Raw genomic sequence first — 25521 nt, 5'->3', positions numbered from 1 at the left:
TCATGTAAGAATAATTTTGGTCCAAAATGAAAGTCAAAAGTCTCCTGTTAGTGCCTTTGTTACATTTATTTAAAAAAAATCTTCTAATGAAACATTTTTAATACTTTAAGATAAGAAAGAAAACATTAAAACAGGATTATCATGAAAAAAAAAACATAGATTATGTTCTGTTTAGTCAAAGATTTTATTTTTTTAAAACCATTTAATCCTGTGTCCCACCTACTCCTCATTTACACCATAATAATTATCTCACTGTTTAATTTAGGTCTTAATTTATACAGAGAAATATTGTGTTTACTGCAAATGTTACCTACAGTAATATGGATCACTTTATGTGGCAAAATTTTATTATCAACATTTGTATATAATTATAAATAACCACACACTGACAATACATTTTATTAGGTTAGTTAGAAAAGTAAGTCTGATCTAGTACATGAGTCCATGTGATCTGAGAGTTCTCCAGATTAATCTCAAGATCATGACATGAGGATGGATCTCCAGGGATTTACATCATATCAGTCCTGCTGGAATGAGAGAGAGAGAGAGAGAGAGAGAGAGAGAGAGAGAATATTCTTTTGCTCATTAATAATAATAATAATAATAATAATAACAATAATAATAATAGACACCCTGTAGGTCAGTGTCTCTGTGGCTGTGAGGTGAAGGTTACGTAAGTCACACAGTCCAAATCTGAAGCTTTGTTGTTCTTAACAGATTCTGTGAACTTTCTGTCATACAGCAAACTGTCATGATGAATCTTTTCATCCTGTAGAGAGATTCAGATGATGAAGCAGCACTAAACACTATTTTTACTGTTTATTGTGGAAACTTTGACATGAACTGCACTGTTCTGTTTACTGTATTGTGTTCTACATATATTTACTGTGTTCTTTCACACTGGTCACATTTCTCATTTTAACCCTTAAACACTTCTTATTTATTATAAACACTTATATAACCTTATTATTGTGGCTTCATACAGGATTGATAACTGATAATGTTTCATACTAAATAAATATGATTACAGCATTTGAACAGTACGTGGGGGTTTAGTGTTTTCTTTCAGACTAGGTGTGTGTAAGGTGACCGTGTGTGTGTGTGAGACTGAATAAAGCAGCACAATGTTTTTACTTTAATGTCAAGTTTTAAAGAGTTTTTAGAGATAAAAACAATTTTTATTTAGAAAAATAAAAAAGGCCATAAAAACAAGTTTAAATTCTTGCTTAATTTACATTTAAATGACAATCACTCTGAATATGTTTCAGTAAAATCCCCATCTGAACTCAACTAGAATCCGTTGCTGCTTTAAACCGTAGTTAGTTGCTTACTCAGTCACATCTAGCCTCAAGTAGATCTTATTTTATAGACTGTGTTGTGTTCTTGTGACAGTGAACAACATATTTACAGTGTAATTACAACACTAAGCTTAACCACATAACACTGATCAACAAGATAAATAAACTAAAGTAGTTTTGAAGCCAGATTGAGAATAAAGACTTTCTTTAATCACAGAGGTTTATTTATGTTTTATGGCAGCCATGTGACATGTAGGCAGTTCTGCAATACATACAACTCTACAGTTATATAATAATTATATTATAATTACAGTATTTACACAAAAATATTTATTTCATGCAATAAAAATTGTTTCTGGGAGCAAAATAATATTTTTTTCATCCTCAGTATTTGACATTAATGTGAATGTTTTTATACCTGTTCAGTGGAGCTGGTGTCGTGACTGCAGCATGATGATAATGATGATGATATTTTTCCTGAAAGAGAATTCTGTGTTCATTAATATAAATTAGACAATAAATTTAGACACAATAAATACATAATTACCACAAAACTTCTGTCTGATTCTTTAATGTTTAACCTACAAGTTAAAGCACTTTTACCTTCCACCCTGCTGCAGAACACACACATGCAAATGATGATTATTAGGACAGAGATGGAGCACACACACATTATGGTCATAAGTATAATCCAGATGTTCTCAGTTCCTCCAGTCTGGTGTGAATCTGAATCCTCTGATGAAGAACGAGTCTCATTTCTGCTGCCACCTAAAATACACACAGAACCACAGAGATATCAGTACAGTGTCCTGGAAGAAAATATCTTAAATAATAATCAGTATTGTGCAGCTATAATTATTATTATTGTTAAATCCAGGAAACGTCTCAAGTCTGATCAATAATAGATGTTTTATTGAACTGTAATTCCACACATAAGACTAAAACGTGTAATTGTGAATTCACACGTGACTCTCTGGTTATTCAGACTATCATGTGTTTATAAAGTGCATTATGTGAACATCAGTGACTTCATTTCACATCTAAACTAATGCTTTAAACTATAAAGACATAAGATTAGTGAAACAAAAAGAAGAGACAATTAAACAAAAAGAACAAAGTATAAACTGACCAGTGATCTCTGTTTGGACTTAACTGTAAAATTAATGGACCTGCAAACTTTTATAGATAAAGTGATGACTATGACACCATACAGAAGTCTGGAGCTAGACATGCGTCCCTGGTGAAAGAGCTTCTACACAATTATTAACACATTTAGTCTTAAACCTTTAAAAGGACAAAAAAAGAATTTATTCATTTTAAAATCACATTTTATATAAATCCATGTTCATGTTTACTGTCTGTTTTAGTGCTGGAAAAATTCACATTTAATGTCTAAATAATAATTTATAATAATACTTATCAAGATAATAATAATAATAATAAATAATAATAATAATAATAACATGAAATAAATCTTAAAAGGTCTATAAATAAATATAAAAAACAAAGTACAGTATTAATAAACAATGTAAATAAAGTGTTGTTACTGACCTGTAAAGTTCAGACTGATGACTTTCCCAAACTGAATGTGTCCCTGGTTTTGACCTCCACAGTAATAAAATCCCAGATCTGTGTCTCTAACTCCAATAATCACTAAACTGACTGAACTGCTGCTTTCTGTTATAGTAAAGTGACTCTCATCTTCATTATAAACAACATGAAATAGTTTGTCCACATTCCCTTTTGAGGTCGATATAATCTGCCTCACGCCTGCTGAGTTTATGTGATACCACGATATCTCTGAATAATTAGTGATGTTACAGAACAGAGTGACGTTTTCTCCAGGATCAACAGATAACAGATCAGCTGAAATGTTCTGAAGGAGACTCAGACTGATGACACCTGAAAGATCAACACCACATGAAGAGAGAAGATTCATCAGCACTCTGTAAACCTAACACACAGAGTCAAGTCAAGAAGTTTTTATTGTCATTACAACTATATATATAGCTGTTGCAGTACACAGTGAAATGAGACAACGTTCATGATGCTACATGAAAGCACAAAGCATCCGTGCACCTAGTGTACACAGTGTGAGACAAAAGACAGACAAGAAAGTGCGGGACATGATCACAGTACATTACATCCATGGAGCCACATTTAGACAATACTGTTATATTTATAATTTAATATTTTATTTATATTTATTTTGTTTATTTAAATTGTCCAAATCCATTTCAACTCACCTTCCTGGTATAAATCCTCTTCCACCCGAGAGGAGGAGCTTAATATGTTAATGAGGTTCATAAATATAAATCTATCTGTATCTACACATACAGCATACCAAAGCAATGGGAAGAAACTCAACAGTTCAACTAGAAACACTATTTTCACTGAAATAAAGCAGAATTACAAAACCAAGCAGTTAAATGGACAGACTGAAAAACTTTGTAAGAATTCCATACTGTACATACAAATTTGACTCCTGTAAACACTAACATGACACGAACACAGCAGAAAGCTGTGATTCTACAGAATTCAACAGTATATGGATCATCACTGTGTGGCGAATATTCACAGAATTAGGAAAAAACACAAAACAACTGAGCAGCCATGTCACTAACTTTGGTGTTTCAGGATTAAAAATCTAATTCAGAGAGAAAAATTCTGCTTATTGTCTGTTACTTTTTGTGTCTGTGAGAAACTTAAAAATCCAAGAAGTCCATTGACCATCATTCATGGATAGTATATGATGCACTAAATTTACTGCCTTAAAATACGTGAATCTATTTGATTCTACAGGCTTAGGGCTTTTGAGGTCTGTAAGATATGTAACCAGTTTATTGTGGATTATTTGTGTTTATTTGGTCCATATTATCGCTGTTTTCATTTAGTTTGGAATGGCTCATAGTCATGCGTGTCTCTGTACTGTAGGTAGTGGTGGGTGAACTCCAAAACAAACCATAAATAGTTATATTTGGATGGACTGAACACCTATAATGACATATAAATCAGTTAAATTATGTTTTGTAGTTCAGCAGCTGATAAAACTCAGATACTGTACAGCGGTGTTCCAACATGCTCCAGCTTGGCACAGGAGTATGTGCCTCTACAAAAACCTCTAATATCTCTGATACACAATAGATAAATAAATCTTGAAACAGTTAATGTTGAGATGTTATAATAAAAATAGATTTCTGGTGTTTTTACTTGTTTAATGCATGACTTCAAAGAGATCTACTGTGTAAAATTGTAATATTTTGTCAGACGGAGGTTATTATTTTTAAATTTTTGCTGTGTTCCATCTTCTGTTACTCTGATCTGGTAATATATATATATATATATATATATATATATATCTATATATATATATATATATATATATATATATATATATATATATAAAATTATTCAAATACATGTCGCAGTTTTTGAGATATACACATTTAAAATAGAGCTTGTCGTTTTCAACAAACCGACAGAAAAATAGGACTAGGGTGGAAGGGGATAACTGAATGCAGATCCCTTTAGAGATGTTGTGAACACTTCTCAAAGCTCATGTGGATAGAATACGTTACCAAGTCCAAAATGTAAAATATATAATTGATTAATGAACTCACCAATCATCAGCTGTAGATTAAACCCACTCAGGAACTCTGCCATGTCTAACACACATCCTCCACTGTACATGTGAACAGATACTTAGTGGAATAAAAAGTCTTGTGTTTCTGCTGTTTTCCGGTTTAACTTCTTCAGCCACGAGACTCTACATCCTGTCTCCTGTTCTGTTCTGGTGTTCAATAAACTTCTGAAATCTCATTTTATATTCTCACATTTATTCTTATAACTCATTAGTTTATTAGTTACTTTAATCTACTGTCCTGACTGTTAGAGCTGAGATGAATAGATGAAGGATGAATATAAAGAATAAATAAGTAAATGTAGACACATAACAGTTAAACAGTCAAAGCCGAGTTAAAACAGAAATCTATTATCTAACAGTTTTCTCGGCTGTCATGAAACTCTATGTTAGGACTTACAGATCAAATCATACTCAGGTTTTACTTCAGGTGTTTGTTGGTTCTATGTGAATGAATGATTTCTGACACTGCTGTTGTAACAACTGTGCAACACATGAGACAGAGACGTTTATTTCTTCCTGTCCGTGTTCGTGATCTTTGTGATTATTTTATAATGGAACTGGGTCACATTAATATTATATGAATTAATCACTTTAAATAATTCAGTTCAACCTATTAGATGTTTTAAATTCAAATTTGTATTTACAATATAATCATGTTTTGATGAATAAATAAAATTTATATAAATTGTATTTAATATTTTCTCAGAAATCTTATGGCATTTTCCCTTTTAGTATAGTGTTGAATGTCCACTTCCTTAAAGATGAGTAAATGTTTGTGTGTTTTGTTATTTACATTATTAATAAAGATCACTGGTCTGCTTTATTAACTATACAGTCAGTACTGAGGCAGGAAGGTGGAACAGTGCAGGATTCTACAGACACCTTCACACTAACATATTAGTTTAAACAGCAGTAATGAATAAAGTCTGGTGTTTAGGAGCATTTCAGCTTCATGGTAAGTTACGATGCTGATGATCAGTAAATGATGGACAGATTCAGCACATTACAGTGTAAACAACACACACATCTCTACTGCCTTCAGGCAGAATGTCATCACTCATTTAGTCCAATAAATAAATCAGAAGTTTATAGCTGCAGATATGAGACTGTAGTCGTTAGTGGAGAACACAGGATTTAATAACATGTTCAGTGTTACAGAGAGAGTAAGATTAAGAAAAGCTCTATGTTTATACACCATAAGTCCAGTAAAAGGGTCTGATGGGGTTTGTTCAAGCACCAAAACCACAATGACACATTTTTCATTTTCTGTTTCTGCTGCTAGTGTTAAAACCACACACACAGCAGAGGAAACAGAACACAGGTGGATAAAAACACACACTGGGCAGTTTTTAACCTCAAAGCTTGTTAGCAGTTGGCAATTGTAGTAGTTAGAGTGAGTATTTTATACACTTGCTCCTATGACCTCTACCACTTTGCCACTGCTTTAGAGTGTCACTCAGCAGAAATCAGCTTAATACACGTTTGGTTTGGTTTTTAATAAGAGTGGTTTATCTCATGTTCTGTTGAAATCCATCAGAACAACATAAAAAAACAATGAAATTGAACTGAAAACTCCACACAGATCTCTCTACAGGATATAAAGTGGAACCACAAGGCATTAAAATTCAGTTATGAAAATATTCAATTATGAACAGAAAATGAAATACGGGAGCTGAGCAGTGAGCACGCTGTACCATCATGTTCAACATCCAATAAGGTGAGCAAATTATTGGAACATCAGATTATATCCTTTTAAAATCATTTGGCATTCATAAGAAATGCTAACAGTTTCAGTGGAATTTAAAATACATAGAGTTTGTAAATAAGGACATTTTAAAGATGAACCCAAGATGGCCTAATGGTTAGAGAGTCTGACTCGTAATCCTAAGGTTGTGGGTTTGAGTCTTGGGCCGGCCACGACTGAGGTGCCCTTGAGCAAGGCACCAAACCTCCAACTGCTCCCCGGGCACCGCAGCATAAATGGTCCGGGCTCCAGGTGTGTGTGCACTTTGGATGGGTCAAATGCAGAGAATGAATTCTGAGTATGGTTCACCGTACTTAGCCGTATGTCACGTCACTTTAAATGGTGTGGCTTTGCCTTATCTGCTTTTATAGAAAAGGGCTTCAATGCAGCTTGGTACTTGACATGTCTAACATATCAGTACAGTTGACATCTGCTAGGTGTGAAGTCCATATCATATGATTTTATTTTAATTTCATTCTTATCAAACCAGTCAGTTAGACCTCATGAGACAGAAATGTTTCATCAACTTTATATTGCTTTGCAGTTACACTTCACTAAGTAGTTTGGAGCAAATCCATACCAGCACACTAGAGTAACAGACTGGTGCCCTCACCCTAGGGGGCAAGTGTTCAAGCCTTAATAATTACTGTGGCTTTTGCCTCAGATACACACACCTTCTTGTTGAGAACATAAAGTGTGACTCATAAACCTGATATTTTTTCCTGTTCATCAACACCTGTGGTTTTAGCACTAATAAACTCAGTGAACACGCTTGTTGACCACAGTTTCCAACCGTATTGCTAAAGACTTTACCTTGGCTCTAAATTTAGATATCACTTTACACAGTTGTGACTGAAGCTTCTGTACGACAGTAAACATCTGCTAACAAGTATACAATAATGTTTTGCAAGCTCAATTTCCAAGATAAATATAAAAGGTTGACAGATATAGGGGATGTCCTGATCTGATACTTTTGTATTTTCATATATAATACACAGTAAAGCAGGATATGCTAAAGCTGAAATAACTACAAGAAAAATAGCTGATATCACAGACTTTATTTATTTATTTATTTATTTATTTATTTGTTGTGCCCTAAATAACAGATCCATTTGATGTGATTTCCAACATCTCCAGTCTCTACAGCAGAGATTCTATTAAATTGACATCATCTCAAAGCAGCTTTACAAATATATAAATAAGAAAAACTGTGGCAAGGAAAAACTACCTGAGACAACATGAGAGAAACCAGACTCAAAAAGGAACGTTTCCTCATTTGGATGACATCAGTGGGATTATAAATAATGTTCTTTTTACAGTGGTATAGAGTTGAGGTCGCTGTGTAACCAAGAGCTCCTGAACAATTAATAAATCAGCATAATTTCTGAGATCATTATCAATATGACACTAATTCCTTCATGCCGAAAGGCTTCAGTTGTTCAGTTATGGAGCCGAGCACAAAACAGAACATTGTAACAGCAATTTAAAGTCAGCACCATAATCTCCAGGTGGTTCTATCCACAGCAGTCCTGCAGGTCTCCAGGCTGTTCACATAAAGCCATATCCAGCAGCAATGAGCACCACCAGGTGTCGAGACTCCAACCAGAATTTAGCCACAAGGGTTGCAAGCCAGTGACTTCTGTTCCATCCCAAGCCTGGATAAATAGACAGTGTTGTGTCAGTGGGAATTCCATACCAGATTGGTAGATGCCCAGTGAAATGAGGAGTGGGAAAAGAGGTGAAGAGGTGGGCGCAGGCAGGTTGGAGTGGGTGGAGAATAGTGTCAGGAGTGTTGTGTGTGACAGAAGAGTGTCAGGAGTGTCGTGTGTGTGCGTGTGTGTGTGTGTGACAGAAGAGTGTCAGGAGTGTTGTGTGTGTGTGAGACAGAAGAGTGTCAACAAGAATGAAAGGAAAGGTGTAGAAGACAGTATTGAGAGCAGCTCTGCTGTGTGGGTTAGAGACTGTAGCAGTGAGGAAAAGACATGAGGCAGAGATGGAGGTAGCAGAGATCAGGATGTTGAAGTTCTCTTTAGGAGTGACGAGGATGGACATGATTAGGAAGGAGCACATCAGCGGGACAGCTCAGGTTGGCTGTTTTGGGGACAAGGACTAGATTGAGATGGTTTGGACATGTACATTGGTGGGAGATGGTTATATTGGTAGAAGGATGTTGGAGATGGAGCTGCAGGTAAGAGGTCATGAGGAAGGACAAAGAGGAGATTTATGGATGTGTTAAATGAAGGCATGAAAGTAACTAGTGCGAGAGTAGAGGATGATGATGATAGAGTTAGGTGGAAACAGATGATTCACAGTGGCCCTCTAACGGGAAAAGATAAAGGTAGAAGAAGTAGAAGAAGTAATGTGCAAAGTGCAGGCACCTACTGGAGCATCCAGACAGTAAGGCATCATATCTTATATATCCATAGCATATTCTTCTGTATATTATCCTGTTCATACTGTAAATACTGTAACCATACTGAAAATACTGTAATCATAGTGTTAATACTGTAATCATAGTGTTAATACTGTAATCATAGTGTTAATACAGTACATCTTGCACTTGCTGCTTATTGCACTTCTGGTTAGATGACAAACTGCATTTCTTTGCCTTGTACATGTGAAATGACAATAAAGTTTAATCTAATCTAATCTAATCTAATCACAATAATCTAACCTTGAGGTAACATAAGCAGCAACTAGTTTTTCTGCATCATTTGCTGACATCTTAGCACTATTTCAGAGTTGATAAGGCTGCCCTAGCGACCCGAGTGTTTTTGTCTATGTGAGATTCAAATGACAAACCGGTGTCAATAATCACACCAAAGTCTTTTACTGTTGCACATGAACTTGCTTAAATTTTACATGTTTTTCCCATAAATTCTACAGTTATTGCCTATTTTTCCGACTTACAGATTTGTATTGTAGCATTTATACTGTATTTTACCGTTAAATTTACACTTTTTTTTACAGCACAGACAGCAACCATGATACACTTTCCTTTTTGAGCTGACTTTATGGTGTTTCTATGTTTCAGATATCTGTGTTTCTCTCTGTGTTTCAGATGATCATAAGACTGATCAGTCAGACACACAAGAATCTGCACTTCCTGCGCACTGCGGGCTTATTACTATAATCCTATCAGGTGTGTGTGCAGTTTCTGTCTCTGTTACTGTCATCTGTTCCTCTCTGTACTGTTCCAAGGGTGAGAACTTTCATCTTAAAGACCAACGTTCACAAAGTTCACCCTGTCACACACATGTTCCTTAATGTATTTATTATACTATGTTATGGCAGGTCATACAGCAGCCTGTATACACTCGTGCACAATGACTGTGTGTAACAAAAACATTAGGTATTGTGAAAAACTGTGTTCTGAAATGTGTTTATTGTTTCCTTTTTCAGAGGGTTTTTCTACCTGGGACTCAAACAATAATGTTCCAGAAACCTACATGATGAAATGTAGCTTAAAAGAAAATTAAAGTTGAAATCATGTCATTATTAAAGCAAAGTAAAAAGCTCCTGTTGTCATTTCAAGCTCATTTTAACCTATGGTACATTTCACTCTGCAGGAAGCTGAGCTGGAACCATCTGATTTGACCTCTGTGACCTACACAAGTGTCTCCTGATGGCCCAGATAAGGACAAGCACGAGGATCACAAACAGAGAACCTCCTACAAGCTGATTACAACATTACAGACGCTGTGTACTAAATAATTAATGCTGTCTGTCTGATTTTGGTGGAAAAAAAGTGACAAACTACTTCTACTAATCTACTCGAAATGTTTTTCTACAACTGAATTCCTCACGTGATTTATTTTAACTAATAGGAATTTTTCTACAGTAACGCAGGAGTGTAACACATGTACAGTGTAATTCTGCTGCCACCTGCTGGATGGAGTGAATTGGAAGGATTTCAGAAAAGGACATTGTCACTTCAGAGAGATCATTCTATATACTGCATCCAGATAAGACACATGTACAGACAGAAGTTAAACGTAAGATATTTCAACCCCTTAGACCTTGAGACTTGTATGATGGATGGTCTTCGGCACGGAAGTAGAAGTGACCACTAGGGGATGACCCAGAAACAAGCTTCAATTCAACTTTAAAGCATCAAATCCTCCAAAAACACGAAAAAACCTATTTACCTAGTAAAGTTTATACTCTCAATAATTTTTTCAGCCCACACACAAAGCACAATATGATTCACAGCCTTCATACTATTAGAAAAAAATTTCGGACAAAACTGACCTAGGTGGCGCTAGACCGGTTTTTCCCTTACCTTTAGACGCGTCTCTTTCTTCACTGGGGTAATATATTCCAACACAAATAATCCACAAATATCCACACAGGTCCAAGGAATTGAAATCTGTAAGCCTTTTAATCCAAATCGCTCTGGTCGCGCCGCAAATATTCCGTTAGTGTTCTGAAAACTGGAAACAGAAGTGCGCCATCATCTCGTTTTGCCGCTCTAACTCCTAATTGGGATATTCAAAAATTCAAAGTCTACGTCATATTTATAGCCCAGGTCCTAACGAATCAAATAAGCCCTCATTTGAGCCAATTGGTGCTTGTATGGCAGAGATAGACGGCTGAGAAGCCAATGGTGGCATGACCTCCTTTTTGGGAACCCGCATTTTGACTGACAATTACTCCTTCCAATAGCAATGAAATTGGCTGGGACCTATACAGCTGTTTAGCCAATAAGCAGACGATTCCAACGGTATGCGACATGCCTTATGTTCTTTGCCTGTGTCTGCGTGAACTGGATGCGCAGAAGAATTCTTGCGTAATCCCTGACCTTTTGTCCCTCTCACAGCTCAGGGTGACAAGTTACAGGCCTGTTTTCACACCAGAGTGATAGAGAGAGAGTCTAGGCTTGTTTATGGCTTGTCAGACTGAGCCTGCAGCCTTTTATTTCAAAGTTATATAGTAAACAAGTACACAAAAACGCTGCACCTGACGACCAGGGCCGTAGAAAAATATTCATATTGAAGCCATTTTTGGGTCTTTTGACTTGAAATTTTTTTTGGTGAAAGCCAAGACATGTGGCTATGACTCTCAGTTGTTGTTTGGTCCCTAACATGTTCCAGAAAAATAAGATCAATCAGTTTATCAGGTAAACAGCTCAGGCAGAAATGAAAACCTGCATTCAACCCCTGTAACTTTGTGCCAGTAAGGCCTAGAATCAACCTGAAACTAGTTTCTGAAACTAGAGAATCTCTTCTTTCCAATGAGACCAGGTGTGTCAAAGTATGTGGGAGCTGTACCACTTTTTGTTGGGTAGGTCATGTAGGCGAAAAAGCTGCAAAAGGGGGGCAATGCTTAAAGGGGTTAAAACTCCAAAATTTAAATTATTTTTCAGTGATGTGATGTGATATGACCGAATTCATCTCTAAACTGATCATCATACCTCACGCTGACAGATACATAAAGTTTAATGATTAAAAAGTAGTCAAATTTATTCCTGTATTACTTTTATATATAGATTTATTCAGAAAAGCTATGAACGATGATGAGCCACCTTTTATTTACTTATTTGTTTGTTTGTTTGTTTATTGTTTTATTTTATTTTATTTGCTAACTGCTACTAACACAACCTTAGAGGTTAAAAACTGCCCAGTGTGTGTTTGTTCCTGCCCTGTGTGCTGTTTCCTCTGCTGTGTGTGTGGTTTTAACATCAGCAGCAGAAGCAGAAAATGAAAAATGTGTCATTGTGGTTTTGGTGCTTGAACAAAAACCACATCAGACCCTTTTACTGGACTTATGGTGTTTAAACATAGAGCTTTTGTTAATCTTACTCTCTCTGTAACACTGGACATGTTATTAAATCCTGTGTTCTCCACTAACGAGTACAGTCTCATATCTGCAGCTATAAACTCATGAAAACAGTGTGAGTTTTAGAGGTGTGTCTTTTTAAAACCCTGCATCCTGATTAAAGACAAAGAGGAAGCTAATTTTTTGAAGGGAATGTTGGCATGACTAAAGAATATAATAAAATATAAAAATATATAATAAAATATGTCATGTAAGTGTTTTTAAATAATTATAGCTGAGTTTTTTTTATGCAAAAGTGAATGTAGATATTTCTGAGAACATTAGAGGTATAATTTACACACTGTCTCACAACAGCAGTGTCCTGGGTTTAATCCTGGGATCTGGTAACTGTACAGTGTTTGATTTTATTCCAGATCTGATCTAATCATGTTGGTTGTGTGGAACCTAATTGTGTTAATATAAAACAATACATTCATAGAGACCTGACAAACACATTTGTAGTAAATAAATTTTTTTCAGTCTGCAGAATCTGATTTAATCTGTGTGACCAACACAAGAATCTCCTGACAGCCGAGAAAACAGTTCCACAATGATGGATTTCCTCGTTTTAACTCTGTTCTGACTGGTAACTTCTCTATATTCATCCTTCATCTATTCCTCTCAGCTCTAACACTCAGGACAGTAGATTAAAGTAACTAATAAACTAATGAGTTATAAGAATAAATGTGAGAATATAAAATGAGATTTCAGAAGCTTATTGAACACCAGAACAGAACAGGAGACAGGATGTAGAGTCTCGTGGCTGAAGAAGTTAAACCGGAAAACAGCAGAAACAGAAGACTTTTTATTCCACTAAGTGTCTGTTCACATGTTCAGTGGAGGATGTGTGTTAGACATGGCAGAGTTCCTGAGTGGGTTTAATCTACAGCTGATGATTGGTGAGTTCATTAATTATTATTATTTTTTATTAATTAATATTATAATAATTAATATTTTTTAATATTATTTAGCTTTTTTACATTTTGGACTGTCCACATTAGCTGAAGAGAGATTAATGCATTCAGTTATAACAGGAAGTTTTCGACAATTTAAATAAGCAAAACAAAATTAGTCACAGCCTAATGGCTAGAGAGTTTGACTCCTAACCCTAAGGTTGTGGGTTCGAGTCTCGGGCCGGCAATACCACAACTGAGGTGCCCTTGAGCAAGGCGAACTCCCCCAACTGCTCCCCGCGTGCCGCAGCATAAATGGCTGCCCACTGCTCCGGGTGTGTGTTCACGGTGTGTGTGTGTTCACGGTGTGTGTGTGTGTGTGTGTGTGTGTGTGTGTGTGTGTGTGTGTGTGTGTGTGTGTGTGTGTGTTCACTACTGTGTGTGTGCGCTTTGGATGGGTTAAATGCAGAGAACGAATTCTGAGTATGGGTCACTGTACTTAGCCGTATGTTACTAAATATAAATAAAATATTAAGATATAAATATAACAGTATTGTCTATATGTTAAGTGCGGCTCCATGGATGTAATGTACTGTGATCTGTGTGTTAGGTTTACAGAGTGCTGATGAATCTTCTCTCTTCATGTGGTGTTGATCTTTCAGGTGTCATCAGTCTGAGTCTCCTTCAGAACATTTCAGCTGATCTGTTATCTGTTGATCCTGGAGAAAACGTCACTCTGTTCTGTAACATCACTGATTATTCAGAGATATCGTGGTATCACATGAACTCAGCAGGCGTGAGGCAGATTATATCGACCTCAAAAGGGAATCTGGACAATCTATTTCAAATTGTTCATAATGAGGATAAGAGTCACTTTACTATAACAGAAAACAGCAGTTCAGTCAGTTTAGTGATTATTGGAGTTAGAGACACAGATCTGGGATTTTATTACTGTGGAGGTCGAAAAAAGGAACACAATCAGTTTGGAAAAGTCATCAGTCTGAACTTTACAGGTCAGTAACAACACTTTATTTACATTGGTTATTAATACTGTACTTTGTTTTTTTTTTATATTTATTTATAGAATTATTTAATATTTATTTCATGTTGTTACATATTATTATCTTGAGAATTTACTGGAGATTTACTGATACTTATATATTAAAATTTTTAATTAAGAAAGTTTTTATTACAGTAAAAGAGACAGTAAACCTACCTACTGATTATAAATATTATAATTATTTGTGTTAAGAGGTATTTTTGGAAATACTTCTGTTTTAAAGTCGCCTTTTTTTAAAGTTTCAAGGATAAGGCTAAATGTGTACAATTCATTAGAAACACTTTCACCAGTGACAAATGTGTAGCTCCCGACACCTGACAGTACCACCAGCATAGTCACACAGTCATCAGATTTATTATGTATTAACAAATTTGACATCTTTGTCAAATAAATGAACAATTTCAAAATATCTATCAAATTTCTGTGTGTATTTTAGGTGGCAGCAATAAGATTGCTCCTTCACCAGATTCACAGCAGGTTGGGGGAAATGGGAACTGCTGGATTATCGTGTTATGTACTATGATTTTAATTCTTCTAATGAACATCTGCATGTGTGTGTTTTGCTGCAGGATACAAGGTAAAACTAGCTGAACTTCAAGGTTGAAAATTTATATATATATATATATATATATATATATATATATATATATATATATATATATATATATATATATATATATATATATCAGGAAAATTAAATTTATCATGCTGCAGTCACTCTACTGACTCCACTGAAAAGGTATGAAACAATTCAGATTAATGACTATACTAGCATAAAAAAAATAATTAAAAATGATTTTTTTATTTCCTTCCTTGAAACAAAGTTTCATAGCATGTATCACAGTAAAATGCTTGGTGTTGGACTAAACTAAGCTTATAAACCTCTAGGTATAAACAGCTAGGTGTAATGTAAATGTTTACTGTAAATTTCAAAGTAATGGATAACTATTTCAGACACATAAAATAAGTTATAATTAGTTGTTTAACTGTAATAAAATGTCAGTAAAAGAAAAGGCAAACTCACATATAGATTCCACAATAGTACATAGTGTAATTTATCAAATGAAATAAAAATAGTGGAATTAGGTATAAAAAGCAGAACAAAATTAGTCATAATGTTACTATTAATATAAAAAATATTGTATTATTATTACTTTAATAATTATATTTATATTTTGGTGAGTGAGTATTTAATGTGTAAATACTGTAATTGCAAATGTAATATACCCATAGAGTTGTATGTAGTCATAAATGAGCAGTCATCAAAAAACTTAAAAAAAAAACAGAAAAAAAAACAGCTGTTTCAATGCCCTTTAGAAAACGTCAAGTAAAGTAGAGTCAACTTTACTTATATTTTAGTTTTTCCAGTTAATTTTTCAGTTCAGGTGAAAATACACTGTAATTTATAAAATACTGAAATAAATACAAAAATCTTGGTTATACAGAGTCTTATACCTGTTATTCTTACACTTCTTATTCTTCTTATTCTTCTTCTCTGTGTTCTTCTTCTTCTTCTTCTTCTTCTTCTTCTTATTATTATTATTATTATTATTATTATTATTATTATTATTATTATTATTATTTGTAACATGTTTCTGAATGTTACAGTTAATTTTTTTCTGATTTTCCTGTTTTAATATGTTTAATGTTTATGTTTAAAAAAGATTTGATCTAATGTAATGACTGCTAAATAAATAATAATATAATATTATATTATAATATGATGCAGTATGTTATGTTCTATTTGTATACTATACAGTAGATCAGAAAGTTGTATGCTGTAGTTGTTTTAAATCGTGTTCTGTCCTTTTTAATCTTTGAGCATCTGCCTCTAAAAGGGTCTCTGCTTGGCCCTGCTGTTGGTTGTTTGTATCTCATTCTTGCTGACATGATCACAGATAACAATGATTACCGAACAAGAAAAACAGCTCAGAGTCTATAAATGAACTGTTCACTTGATTGCTAGATGTAACTTAGTAAGTAACTATAATTTGTTTAGGTCAGAGGAAACCTGGCAACCCTGTCCATATTTAGGGCAATTGTCATTTTAAGCTGCATTAAAGTGTTGAAACTTTAAATTAAGGACAGGTCTATAGTATGGAGAATTATTTGGCTGTGCTCGGGCAATTTCAGAATGGAGTGGAGAAAAGGAGCATTGGGTAATTTTGGATTAAAAGGAGCCTGATCATTCATTACATTGAGATTTTATAAGCATAATTCAAACACAGAAAACTGATGGAAGATCGTTGTCTAGATACACATCGTCTCCTGATCAGTATATCTTACCTATACCAAGGTCTGCCCTTACCAAGAGTTGCTTATGAGCCGAATCCTCTCCGGCTCATTCTGAACCTCTAATATTTTATACAAACAATCTCTGGTTATAACAACTTCTAGTCACAACAAACTTCTACTCCTGTACACAGAATGTCAGAACTTCACAAGCAGCTTCTTAGAAAAAAATTAAATGACAACTCTTACTCAATTACTATGATGTTGTATATTATTTACCCAATAAAAAGTGATTAAGGGGTTCAAATGAGATCAAGTGGTTATGGTGTTTAAATAAATATGAAATAACACAACAAATGTATGTGAAACAGAATAAACAGAAATGTTGAGCTAATGCTAATGTTTTTACAATAAACACTGGTTTATCATCTGAATCTCTCTACAGGAAGAAAACATTCATTATGCCAGTGTTCAGTACAAAAGAAAATTCAGATCTGCAAACAACAACTCAAGACCTGATTTGGACAGTGTGACCTATGCAACAGTCGCCTCACAGCCACAGAGAAACTGAACAACACAATGTGTCTTTATTTATTTTATTTATTTATTTTCTTATATGTACAATTATTTAACATATAAACATAACTTTACATGTTACCAATAAAGATAAATGCTTATTAGTAACTTTGTTATGAATGTTTTCAGTTTGTATATTTTAATGTCCCTTCAGCAGAACTCACACTGTAGTTGGTCTTTGTAGTTTTTATCCTGTGTGTGTGTGTGTGTGTGTGTGTGTGTGTGTGTGTGTGTGTGTGTGTGTGTGTGTGTGTGCACGCGCACACACACGTGTGCTTTAACTCTCTTTGAATACATTGTCTTCTGGTAAGGTAGTTTATTATCTGCTTTGTTCTAGAGTAGTCTGATTTGAATTGTGTTATATTCTATAGCATTGTTGATTTTATAGTGTTGGTCTTTGTTGTTCTCTCAGCTGATTAATCAGGAGTAGTTTCAGTCTCCCTTAAGGTGTGAATTGGGGGCAGGGTTTACCTATTTAAATTTAACCCATTCTCTTTGTATCCCCAAAACCTCTAACACATTGTAAATAAGTGTCTAGTACTAATTTTTCCTTTTTTACCAACCCATATTTTAAATCTCACTCTTGCTTGACTGCAGATATTTGCCTCAAACCCATCTCTGTACTCAATTCCTACTGTCTCAGACGCTCTCGTCCACAGAGCAGAGGTCACAATCCCACTAACCTCATCTACCCTCCTCTGTTGTGTAAGTCTCAAACAGTGGTGGTCGGTGGGTTCTGGAATTGACAGTCTGCTGTAAAGAAAGCTGATTTTATCTCAGCTTTATCTTCCCATTACTCCTTTGATTTTTTTTGTGCTGGATGTCACAAACAGAGACCTGGATGTCCACACAGAACACTGCTACACCAGCTGCTCCATTCTCTGCCTGTCAGGGTGGGCTGAAAGTGAGGACTCAAAATGCAGGACGCTGATGTAAATAATAAAAGTCTTTAATGAGCTTGACAAAAAAATCAGGCAAACACTCCTCGTAAAGACCAGTCTGCACCAGTCTGACCAACTGACATTTTATATCCCAAATCATATGTCCATTTCTCTACTTTTATTATAGCATTCTGAATTTTATTAATCACTTGTCTAGTATTTTTTCCTGTTTTCCACATGGCCCCATCATCTGCATAAAGTTAGATATAATTCTCAAAGGTAATTTATCATTATATTGAACGGAATGGGGCTACAGTAACAACACTCCCTTTAGGAATACCATTTATTATATCCAGCTGATCGGATACAGCATCTTCAATTTTAACACAAAATGCCCGATTTGACAAGAAGTCTAAAATCCAATTATATATCCGTCCTCCAATCCCCATATTATACACTGCAAAAAATGCCCCTCTTGAAACAAGCAAGATATGCTTAAATCTAGTTAAAGTGTACTAGAATCAAGCACAAAAATCTGCCAATGGGGTAAGCAAAATTGACTTGATAAAAATTCTTGAAAATAGCATAAATATCTAGTCACTAATAAATGGAATTAGATCTTAAAACTAGACAAAAATGCCTAAAACTGTGCAGTTTTTTTCTTTTTATAAGAATTGAATAATACTTACATTTGGTGCAAATTGCATTAAATCTAGAACATTTTAACTTAAATCTAGTCACTAAAAATACTGTTAGGTCTTGAAACTAGACAAACATGCTTATAATTATGCAATTTTTAAGAATAATGTCATTTTAGTGCAGAATGCATTAAAACTATAATATTTAAAACCTGTTATGAAACAGGCATGAAATTTCATGTTTTTTGTCTAAACGACATGCCCAAATTAAAAGTGGTACAGCTCCCATATACTTTGACACACAGAGGTGTGCCTGGTCTCATTGGAAAGGAAACAATCTCTGGTTTCTGATACAAGAGGGTGATTCTAGACCTTACTGACACAGAGTTACAGAGGCTAGAATGGATGGTTTTTATTTCCGTCATAGTTGTTTATCTGAAAAACTGACTAAAATACAATGCTGTAAACACATCTAATGGGATAAAGACAAACTCAGGGTCATAGCCACATGTCTTAGTTTACAAGTTAAAAGACTCAAAAATGGATTTTATATGATTTTTTTTCTACAGACATGTCTGTGCGTTTTTCTTTTGCTTGTTTACTGTATAACCTTGTATAAAAAGACTGCATGCTAAATTTAAAAGGCCTATAACAAAGAGATCCCCTCTGCCTAGAAACCTAATGCGAAAAAAGGCCTGTCTCTTTGTCCCATTTGTCCCATTGTTTAAGGTGGCCATTTGATTCAAGGTTTGAGCCAAGAAGGAATGCCACTACGCCACTCCTTCAAAATTAGTTTGAAAATGAAACACTTCTAAAGAGCTCGGGCAATAATTTATTACAAAATAGGACAGCAAATGATATGGGTGGTTGATGTGACATGTGATTGTAATGTAACATAGTGTAAATACTCACTAAAATGCGTTTTTTCTTATAACAATCATATGTAAATTAAGCAAATTACTGTATTTGCTTAATTTAAATATGATTGTTGTAAGAAAAGACACATTTATTCCAAATGTTGCTGGTTTATTTTATAGCTGTTTATATTTCATGTCTCATTTATGTTAGTCACACCGCAGGACATTTGGCATAAAAGCCCAATGTCCTGCGGTGTGACTGTAACATAAATGAGACATGAAATATAAGCAGCTATAAAATAATCCAGCAACATTTGGAATAACTCATGAGAGCTTTGGCATTATTTTACAAATATTAACTTAATAAAAAAAGGTTTTTACATACAAAAACAATATACAGGAATATTTACGACAAGCAAAATTTTGTAACATTAAATGCCGTCCTGCGGCGTGACATGGCAGTCATGTGGTGTGACATCACTTTAAATGCAACTAAATGCCTTAAGTTAATTAGATTTTTATCATGATCATGAGCATAATTTAACTATCACAAAAAAAATAAACAGAGCAGTAAAACTTTCTTATTTTACGAAATATTTCTATGCGAGTGAGTGAGAAAAGAAGGCGTAAGTAAGGAGTGGAACTGAAAAACAGTTATAACTGTATGTTGAATTTCAATGATGATTTTTCAGAAAAGGATTCTTAAACTTTAACATATGTGATTTGCAGTAATCAGTAATATCTGTATATTTTCTCTTTACTGTAGTGTGGTGTCACACCGCAGGACATTTTACATCTGTTGCTGTGAAAAAGGCTTAGAAAATAGCATAAAGATGGGGAAATTCTATAAAACAGTAACAGTGACACCAACTTCAGCCTTTGAACATTATAATTTCATATATTTTGTTTGTCACATAGAAAAAATTACTGTTTCACCTCTATTTGTCAAGTGCCCATATATTTTATTTACAGGTTAACTTTAATCTCTTATATTAAATTCCATGCAGTTTCAAAAGCCTCTATTAGAATTCCTGGAAGAAGTGAACACACTCGTCAGTCCTTCACAATCATTCTCCTATCATCTCCCTATCATTCTCCCTAAAACTGGTCTACAATGAGGGCAGTAAACTACTGTTTTCATTTTATTATTAATCAGGTACATACTTGGAAACAGCATATATTTGTCGTTGCCATGTCTCATATACCACTTTGTTGAATTCTTGATTGTATTTGATCAGGACAGTAAATCACCTGCAAATCAGCATTTTGTATTAATCTGTTGTTTATATGAGAACACTTTATATGCTGGTTCCTCTAAAGTGGTCAGAGGGCATTTCTTTTCTGTCTTTCCTGTACTTTTTTAAAGACGTAATTATGACTGAATTTGTCTGACTCCTCCCCTCAGGTCTGTTCAACATGGGTGGCCCTAATAGGAACATTCGTTTCCTGATGACATAGCCCTGAGGTTCACTGAAGTACACAAGCCCCATCACCATGTCAAGGTCAAGTCAAGTCAAGTCAAGTCAAGTCAAGTCACCTTTATTGTCACATCACCCCGGCACATGTGCCTTGGTGAGTGAAATTCTTGGGAGCGAGCTCCAGAAATTGCAGAACCATTTACATACAATAGTAGAAACATAAATAGAACAGTTTACAGACAGGTTAAAAAAAAAAATGTGCAAAATGCTCAGTACCATTGAAATGTGCAAATGTTTAAAATGTGGAAAGGTTGCAATGTGCTCATACATAGTCAGTACAACCAGTGTACTACTAGACATATATATAACCCTACCATATATGTATGTATAAGTATAAATATAAATAATATATATAAGTATTATATACATGTAATATTTATGTAACATGTTAAGGTGCAATGGACTGTACAGATACAGAAATGTCCTGTGGTACTAATAGCTTATAGTCAGATAGATTGTTATTTTAGATTAGATGCAGTGTGTGTGTGTATAGTCCAGTGTGTATTGATGCAGTACGAATGCAGTGTGCGTGTGTGCATGTGTGTATAGTCCGGTGTTGAACTGTTGAATATTGTGGAAGCATGCTGTATGCTGTGTTAGTTATGGCTGTTAATTAGTCTGATGGCCTGAGGGAAAAAGCTATCCCTCAGTCGACTGGTGCGGGATCGGATGCTGCGGAGACGTCTTCCTGAGGGGAGCAGAGAGAGCAGTCTGTGGGATGGGTGGCTGGAGTCATTAATGATCCTCCGAGCTTTCCTTATACACCGCCTGTTGTAGATGTCCTGGAGGGAGGGAAGCTCACCTCCAACAATGTGGCTGGCAGTTCGCACGACCCTTTCCAGAGGCTTACGGTTGCCAACGGTGCTGTTTCCAAACCAGGCGGTGATGCAGCCCGTCAGGATGCTCTCTATAGTGCAGGTGTAGAATGTTCTGAGGATGCTGGGGCTCATTCCAAACTTCCTCAGCCGTCTCAGGAAGAAGAGGCGTTGGTGTGCCTTCTTCAGCACTGTGTCGGTGTGTGTGGACCAGGTGAGATCCTCACTGATGTTAACACCCAGAAACTTAAAGCTGCTCACACGCTCCACAGGTGTCTTGTCGATGGTGATGGGTCTGTGTTCTCTGCTCTGTCTCCTGAAATCAACCACCAGCTCCTTGGTCTTGTCAATGTTTAGTGAGAGGTGGCTCTCCAGACACCATGTAGTCAGGGTGCTCACCTCTTCTCTGTAGGCCGTCTCATCATTGTCGGTGACAGGCTTATCACCGTTGTATCATCAGCGAATTTGATGATGACGTTGGAGCTGTGTGTGGCTGTACAGTCGTGTGTATACAGGGAATACAGGAGTGGGCTGAGGACACAGCCCTAAAGTGCACCGGTGTTGAGGATCAGCGGGGATGAAGTAATGTTGCCCATTCTTACCACCTGACGTCTGCCTGTCAGGAAGTCCAGAATCCAGCTGCACAGAGATCTGTTTAGTCCCAGAGTCTGGAGCTTCGCTACAAGTGTGGCAGGCACTATTGTGTTAAATGCTGTGCTGTAGTCCACAAACAGCATTCTCACATAGGAGTTCTTATTTTCCAGGTGGGAGAGAGCAGTGTGTAGGGTGAAAGCAATAGCATCATCTGTGGAACGGTTGCTGCGGTATGCGAACTGTAGCGGATCAAGTGAGGCAGGCAGCACAGAGCAGATGTATTCTCTGATGAGTCTCTCAAAGCACTTACTGAAGATGTGTGTGAGAGCAACTGGCCTCCAGTCATTTAGGCATGTGATTTTATTTTTCTTTGGTATGGGCACAAAGGTGGATTTTTTGAAACATGATGGAACCACAGACCGACACAGGGAGAGGTTGAAAATGTCTGTGAACACACCGGCCAGTTGGGATGCGCATGCTCGGAGCACACGGCCTGGGATGCCATCAGGACCCGCAGCCTTGCGGATGTTTACCCGTCGGAAGGATCGGGTTACATCCGCGACAGAGACGGAGAGCGCACTGACATCTTCTGCAGCAGCCGCGGGAGCGCTCTCTGTGTGGGCGGGGTTGTGAGCCTCGAAATGAGCATAAAAGTTATTTAGCTCATCCGGTAGAGAGGTGGCAATGTTCACAGTCGCTGGTTTGTTCCCTTTAAAGTCCGTGATGTTGTTGATGCCCTGCCTGCCACATGCTTCTTGCGTTGTTGGTGTTGAAATGTTCTTCAACTTTGTTTTTGTATTGTCTTTTTGCGGCTTTGATGGTTTTCCTGAGATCGTAGCTGGCTTGTTTGCGATCGTCAGGATTCCCGGATTTAAAAGCAGACGTCCCAGTCATACGAAGGGGAAAACAGTAACAGGTAACACAGACTGCAAGACAGGCAGGTGGTTGTTCAAGTAGGTAAACAGAACAACAACAAACAGAGAAAACTTAAAGTAGAGGAGTAACTACACAATCATGTGCACGGCACTAGATGATAGTCAGGTGGCTTCAAGAAGAAGTGAAAGAGTAACTGATAGAAGAAACAGGACCATGAACTGTGAGTGTAGACACTTCATTCCTGAAGCACCTGGAAAAATACAGAAATTAATTATTTTATCTAGTTTACAGTGGTTTACAACAAAACAATACACAAGTGTATATAGAGATGCAGTTAAATTACAATGAAAGGAAAAACTTTTGAATCGATTTTGAATCTATCTATTATTTTGCTGCCATGTTTTGTGTCTACTCGCCCCTCACAGGGAAGTGATGCTGCAACTAAAGTCAGAACTACATAACAGTGTGAAGGGAGGGTGTCATATAATTACTGTATGTTTCAAAATATCATGGGCAATAAGAAAATCTTTAGGGAGCAAAAAAAAAAAAGCCCAATAAACAGAACATCCTGAAAAACTGGAATTATTGGAAGAAATTTAATCTAAAATATTTGAGTGTATCTCACCTCCAGACAGTTTTTGTTTTTCATACGATTTCTCTTCAGTTTTTTCTGCACGTTTTTCTGTAATGGAAAAAAACATTATTCTATCATCTCGGTACAATAATGGCTCTTTTATGTTTAACTTTTCTGGATGATGCTACAGTGATTTACTGTAGATCAGGAACATGTGTAGGAACATGTGACTCACTTATAATGTAGCTCAATGTTAACATTCCCAGTCCTTCACTCCATTATTAACTGTTTTAACAAACTCTTATTAACTTACACTCTCCACTAAAATAAACATGATGGTCTGCTCCAGTGTTTCTCAACCTTTTTAGAGTACTTAACCCCATCACATCACAACAACACTGTCCATTTCACAACAATATTCTCTTTCAGCATGTGGAACAGTTTTTACACTGCCATCTGTCCTATTTAGCTTTTGTAAATTCAACCTTGATTTTTCTGGTTTTAGTAATGATAATAATTTCCATATACAGTAAAACTAAAAAATAATGTAGGATAACTTTATATCATGGATCACTTTATATAATAATTTTACGGACCCCCCTGTATTTACGCCACGGAAAACTATGGGTCTGCGTACCTCGGGTTGAAAAACACTGGTCTAATCTCTGCAATCTTTTACACTAATAAGAACACCACCCAAATGAAGGCTGCAGTGTGTGTGTGAAGAACACAACTGCATATTACATATCATTACTTCTTAATACTCTTTAATTATATGTAAAGTTTTAATATTCTTATACTATTTTTACATTCTTGTTTGTGTCTTTATTCTGTCTAGGACAGTAGCTGATTCTGATGAAGTCCACTCCTGAGTTCCTCTTAACGTTTCTTCCTCATATCATCTCAGGGAGTTTATTTTCACCACCGACACATCAGGCTTGATCATTAGGGACAGATGTTAGTAACGTTTATAGTAATATAGTATTTTTTAATAGTGACTTAATTTTAAACTACAAACTTTAGTTTTTTTTTATTCTTTTTCTACAGTTATGTAAAGTTTCTTTGAGTCAATTTGTTAATTGTTAAAAGTGCTATTGTGTGTAATAAACAGAAGTCTAAAGATGATCAAGTGCTCTGTATTTCCTACTCAGTCTACCACACATGAAGAGCTTGTTTAGCTGAAAACACTGACATGATCATTGTACTGGCTTGAATGAAGCTCTAGGCTGTTCTAAAGTAAGCCCAGTGCTTTTCCAGTCATTGTGTGTAATGATCAGTGTGTGTTCTACTGACAATAACTCACCATTGACTGAGAGATGAACTTTGCTGATCAGATGTAGTTTAGGTGTTTCAGATCTCTTTACCCTGTTTAATTTCCTGGTGCCTCTCAATACCTCGTAGCTAATGTATTCAGCTGTATCAGTAAGTTTCAGGTGTTGTAACACCAGGGAACAGTTCCCTTTACTCAGCTCTTCCTCAGGAACGTCCACACGGCCCTCATATCCCTCACCCTGATATGTCTCCTTCCCCAGTCGCTCAAACACA

General features: G+C 35.8%; 2 protein-coding genes across 5 annotated transcripts in view; one reads left to right on the top strand and one right to left on the bottom strand.

Moving 5' to 3' along the window:
- Positions 1–1681: 1681 nt before the first annotated feature.
- Positions 1682–25521, bottom strand: part of LOC113653816 (M1-specific T cell receptor alpha chain-like) — a 39055-nt gene continuing 15215 nt past the window's right edge. For 2 of the 4 annotated variants that reach the window (XM_047820008.1, XM_047820006.1), the window contains exons 3-4: positions 1902–2066; positions 1682–1775 (exon numbers count right to left, since the gene is read on the bottom strand). In XM_047820008.1, coding sequence (XP_047675964.1) covers positions 1711–1775; positions 1902–2066 — 230 coding nt within the window. In that variant the 3' untranslated portion in view covers positions 1682–1710. Of the gene's footprint in view, positions 1776–1901; positions 2067–2849; positions 3253–4918; positions 5011–25521 lie in introns of those variants that run through there. The other 2 variants (XM_027163644.2, XM_047820007.1) reach the window with 2 other exon arrangements.
- On the top strand, positions 12985–17282 carry LOC113653848. Its single transcript, XM_027163699.2, has 5 exons — positions 12985–13401; positions 14058–14408; positions 14892–15032; positions 15145–15194; positions 17133–17282. Exons 1-5 carry the CDS (start codon positions 13332–13334, stop codon positions 17256–17258), a joined length of 738 nt encoding a protein of 245 aa, XP_027019500.2. The 5' UTR covers positions 12985–13331; the 3' UTR covers positions 17259–17282.

The sequence above is a fragment of the Tachysurus fulvidraco genome, chromosome 10 (genome assembly GCF_022655615.1).
Source record: "Tachysurus fulvidraco isolate hzauxx_2018 chromosome 10, HZAU_PFXX_2.0, whole genome shotgun sequence".
Taxonomy (NCBI): domain Eukaryota; kingdom Metazoa; phylum Chordata; class Actinopteri; order Siluriformes; family Bagridae; genus Tachysurus; species Tachysurus fulvidraco.
Note: the sequence above shows the minus strand (reverse complement) of the source record. Positions and strands in the feature narration are given on the sequence as shown.